Here is a 3,223-nt window from a genome sequence, read left to right on the forward strand (position 1 = left end):
AAATAGTAAAATTAGTCTATATTTTTATGGACGGAAGTAGTAATATTTTGCCCTTTTATGTGCAAATACATAATTTCTCATGTTTAAACCTATTCATAAATTCCAAAATTTAAATTTTACTCGTTTTTGAATAAAATATTCCTAACTCCTTGTTGAATGTACTCTTTTTATCCCAAAAGTTTGTCACTTATTTTTCATTTCATCCTACAAAGTTGTCATTTCATTTCTACCATTCTTAAAAATGGACCACATATTCCATGAATATATTGTCATCCACATGTTACTAAATACATACCAGATCAAAACAAGTTACAAATAAATTAATACTCCTACTACTATTACATTTTACACGCACATACAAAAAAAAACAAATTACGATTGAGAGTATTGTCTCTCCTCCACAAATGTGAACACGTATACGTACACTCCCTCAATTCCACTCTATATATACTATTATATACGCATACACGCCTATTCCATTCCTTTTGTAACCGAAGCCTCTGCCTCTGCCTCTGCCTCTGCCTCTCGATTCGAAACCCCCTCCCCAAAATGGCCGTTTCTTCCGGTGCCGACCTCTCCAAGAGTGGCGCTGAGCACCACGGCCAATACGAGGAGCACCTCGGCAAGCGCGCCGCCGACAAATTCGACCCCGCCGCGCCCCCGCCCTTCAAGATCGCCGACATCCGCGCCGCCATCCCGCCGCATTGCTGGGTCAAGGACCCCCTCCGCTCCCTCACCTACGTCGCCTGGGATGTCCTCGTCGTCGCCGCGCTCCTCGCCGCTGCCGCCTTTTTCGACAGCTGGATCTTCTGGCCCTTCTACTGGACCGCCCAGGGCACCATGTTTTGGGCCTTGTTCGTCCTCGGCCACGATTGGTAATAATTTAATTAAATAATACTACTAATCCCATTTCTATTATATTTGTAACCTACATTTATAATTTCGATTTATTGCAGTGGGCACGGGAGTTTTTCCGACAATACCACGCTGAATAACGTGGTGGGACATGTACTACATTCCTCAATTCTTGTACCTTATCATGGATGGTTAGTTACTCTTTTTTCACTTTAAATTATTTTTATAAATTCCAATGGGTAACTAATATAGATCTGCATTTTACTACGTAGGCGAATTAGCCATAGAACACACCACCAGAATCACGGTCACGTGGAGAACGACGAGTCATGGGTTCCGGTAACTATTCTTAAATAAATAAATTTTGGAATTGGAATTGGAAAATGGAAATGGATGATTAATTAATTGCATTTGCATTTGCATTTGCATTTTGCAGCTGACTGAGAATTTATACAAGCAGCTGGATTTCTCAACAAAATTCTTGAGATACAAAATCCCATTCCCCATGTTTGCCTACCCCCTATACTTGGTACTCTTTTTGCTCTCTCATACTACTATAAATTCACATTAATTTCCAAGACATAGGAAATTACTAAAAGATTGAATTGATTTAATTTAATTTAATTTAATTTCAGTGGTATAGAAGCCACGGAAAAAGTGGATCTCACTTCAACCCATACAGCAGTTTGTTCAAACCCAATGAGAGAGATTTGGTGATCACTTCCACCATTTGTTGGGCTGCAATGCTTGCTTCTCTCCTCTATGCTTCCACCATTGTTGGCCCAACCATGTTCTTCAACCTCTACGGCGTTCCTTATTTGGTAACAACACTTCATCAAACTTAATTACTACCTACTATCATTTTATTCTATTCTTTTCACTATTTATGTGACAGATATTCGTTGTGTGGTTGGACACGGTTACATATCTGCACCACCATGGTTACGACAAGAAACTCCCTTGGTACCGCACCAAGGTTCTATTTTTAATATTTTATTTATTAATTTTAATTTCACTCCTGTCACTACCATATGTTCCCCAGTATTAATGTCGCATTGCCATTGTCAACACAAATATCTATACTATTTTATAGTATTATTTGTCTGGTTTAAAATTCCCACCTACCCATTAATTACTTTCTAATACTAGTATGTTACTTATTCTTTTTTTTAGTTTTCATGTATTTTGACAATGTCCTCTCAAAATATCATGAATTGGTTTATTCTAAATCTAGATCGTTCATTTCATTCCGCTTCACAAGTAGTTGTAGTTATTTATGCCTTTTGTCTTGTAATTGAAGGAATGGAGTTATTTACGTGGAGGATTGACGACAGTAGATCAAGACTATGGAATATTCAACAAAATTCACCACGATATTGGCACCCATGTTGTTCACCACCTATTCCCTCAGATCCCACATTACCATTTAGTGGAGGCGGTGAGAATTAACAGATCTCTAATCTTAAATTAATTTAATCAAACCCTAATCATGTGGCCAACAATACTTTTAATCTTTCTTAATTACTTCATTACCGTTTATTTGTCCTTTTCTATGATTTTTTTAATTTTAATTGATGAATAAAATACGATGGATTTCGCAGACGAGGGAGGCGAAAAGGGTGCTCGGAAATTACTACAGAGAGCCCAGAAAATCTGGAGCGGTTCCGTTTCACTTGGTTTCGACGTTGTTGAAAAGCTTAAGTAGAGATCATTATGTGAGTGACAATGGAGACATAGTTTACTATCAAACAGATGGGGAACTATTTTCTTCTAAAGAGATTTAGTGATGGGCTCTAAACACCCAAATCATAGTAGATTTATTTAAACTAGCTTTTTGGGGCCACATTATTTTCACAAGACAAATAATTGTGTGCTACAATAAGCCTTTTAAATAATTGTAGTAAGGTTTTTAGGTTGCAGTTTTGCTCTCCCTTGTTTATTTCTTTCCTTATGATCAATTATGTAATGTTGCTTTAAATAAAGTTTACTTGTTGTATTTTCAAAACAAGTGTTGATTTTTTTGTTTGTTTGTTTCGTTACTGCTTTTTGATGTTTAACTATTTGTGGAGTAGTAATATAGATTAATAGATGTGATTATTCCAATAATAATTAGAAAAATATCAGGAGATCAGATGATGGAGTACATTTTGTAATTTACAAACTGCCACAACATTGCTATATTAGAAAAGCATGTACTAGAACTATCAATCGTTTAGTTTTTGCTTGCAACAAAGTGGATAATTTGGTGGCATTAATTAAGTTCCTCCAATTTGTTTGCTTTTCTTGGTCAGTCAAAATATATGCTCGATTATAACCTTTAGCATGGCGAATATCAAACAATTTCAACTAAGAGTGAAAATAAATGGCG

General features: G+C 36.5%; 1 protein-coding gene across 1 annotated transcript; it reads left to right on the forward strand.

The window, feature by feature from the left end:
- The first annotated feature begins 389 nt into the window (after positions 1-389).
- Positions 390-2,860, forward strand: LOC121791991 (acyl-lipid omega-3 desaturase (cytochrome b5), endoplasmic reticulum-like). Its single transcript, XM_042189788.1, has 8 exons — positions 390-875; positions 957-1,046; positions 1,128-1,194; positions 1,292-1,384; positions 1,491-1,676; positions 1,751-1,831; positions 2,156-2,293; positions 2,457-2,860. The coding sequence occupies exons 1-8, from the start codon at positions 550-552 to the stop codon at positions 2,637-2,639; spliced, it is 1,164 nt and encodes a 387-aa protein (XP_042045722.1). The 5' UTR covers positions 390-549; the 3' UTR covers positions 2,640-2,860.
- Positions 2,861-3,223: the final 363 nt, after the last annotated feature.

This window comes from Salvia splendens, unplaced genomic scaffold, assembly GCF_004379255.2.
Source record: "Salvia splendens isolate huo1 unplaced genomic scaffold, SspV2 ctg990, whole genome shotgun sequence".
In the NCBI taxonomy this organism is placed as follows: Eukaryota; Viridiplantae; Streptophyta; class Magnoliopsida; order Lamiales; family Lamiaceae; genus Salvia; species Salvia splendens.

What these genes read in the sequence shown, in the direction of transcription:
- LOC121791991 (XM_042189788.1), top strand. Translation starts at nt 550, where the DNA reads ATGGCCGTTTCTTCCGGTGCCGACCTCTCCAAGAGTGGCGCTGAGCAC. An exon ending in TCTACGGCGTTCCTTATTTG is followed by an intron (nt 1,677 to 1,750) that starts GTAACAACACTT and finishes TTTATGTGACAG; the next exon opens with ATATTCGTTGTGTGGTTGGA. An exon ending in TCCCTTGGTACCGCACCAAG is followed by an intron (nt 1,832 to 2,155) that starts GTTCTATTTTTA and finishes TTGTAATTGAAG; the next exon opens with GAATGGAGTTATTTACGTGG.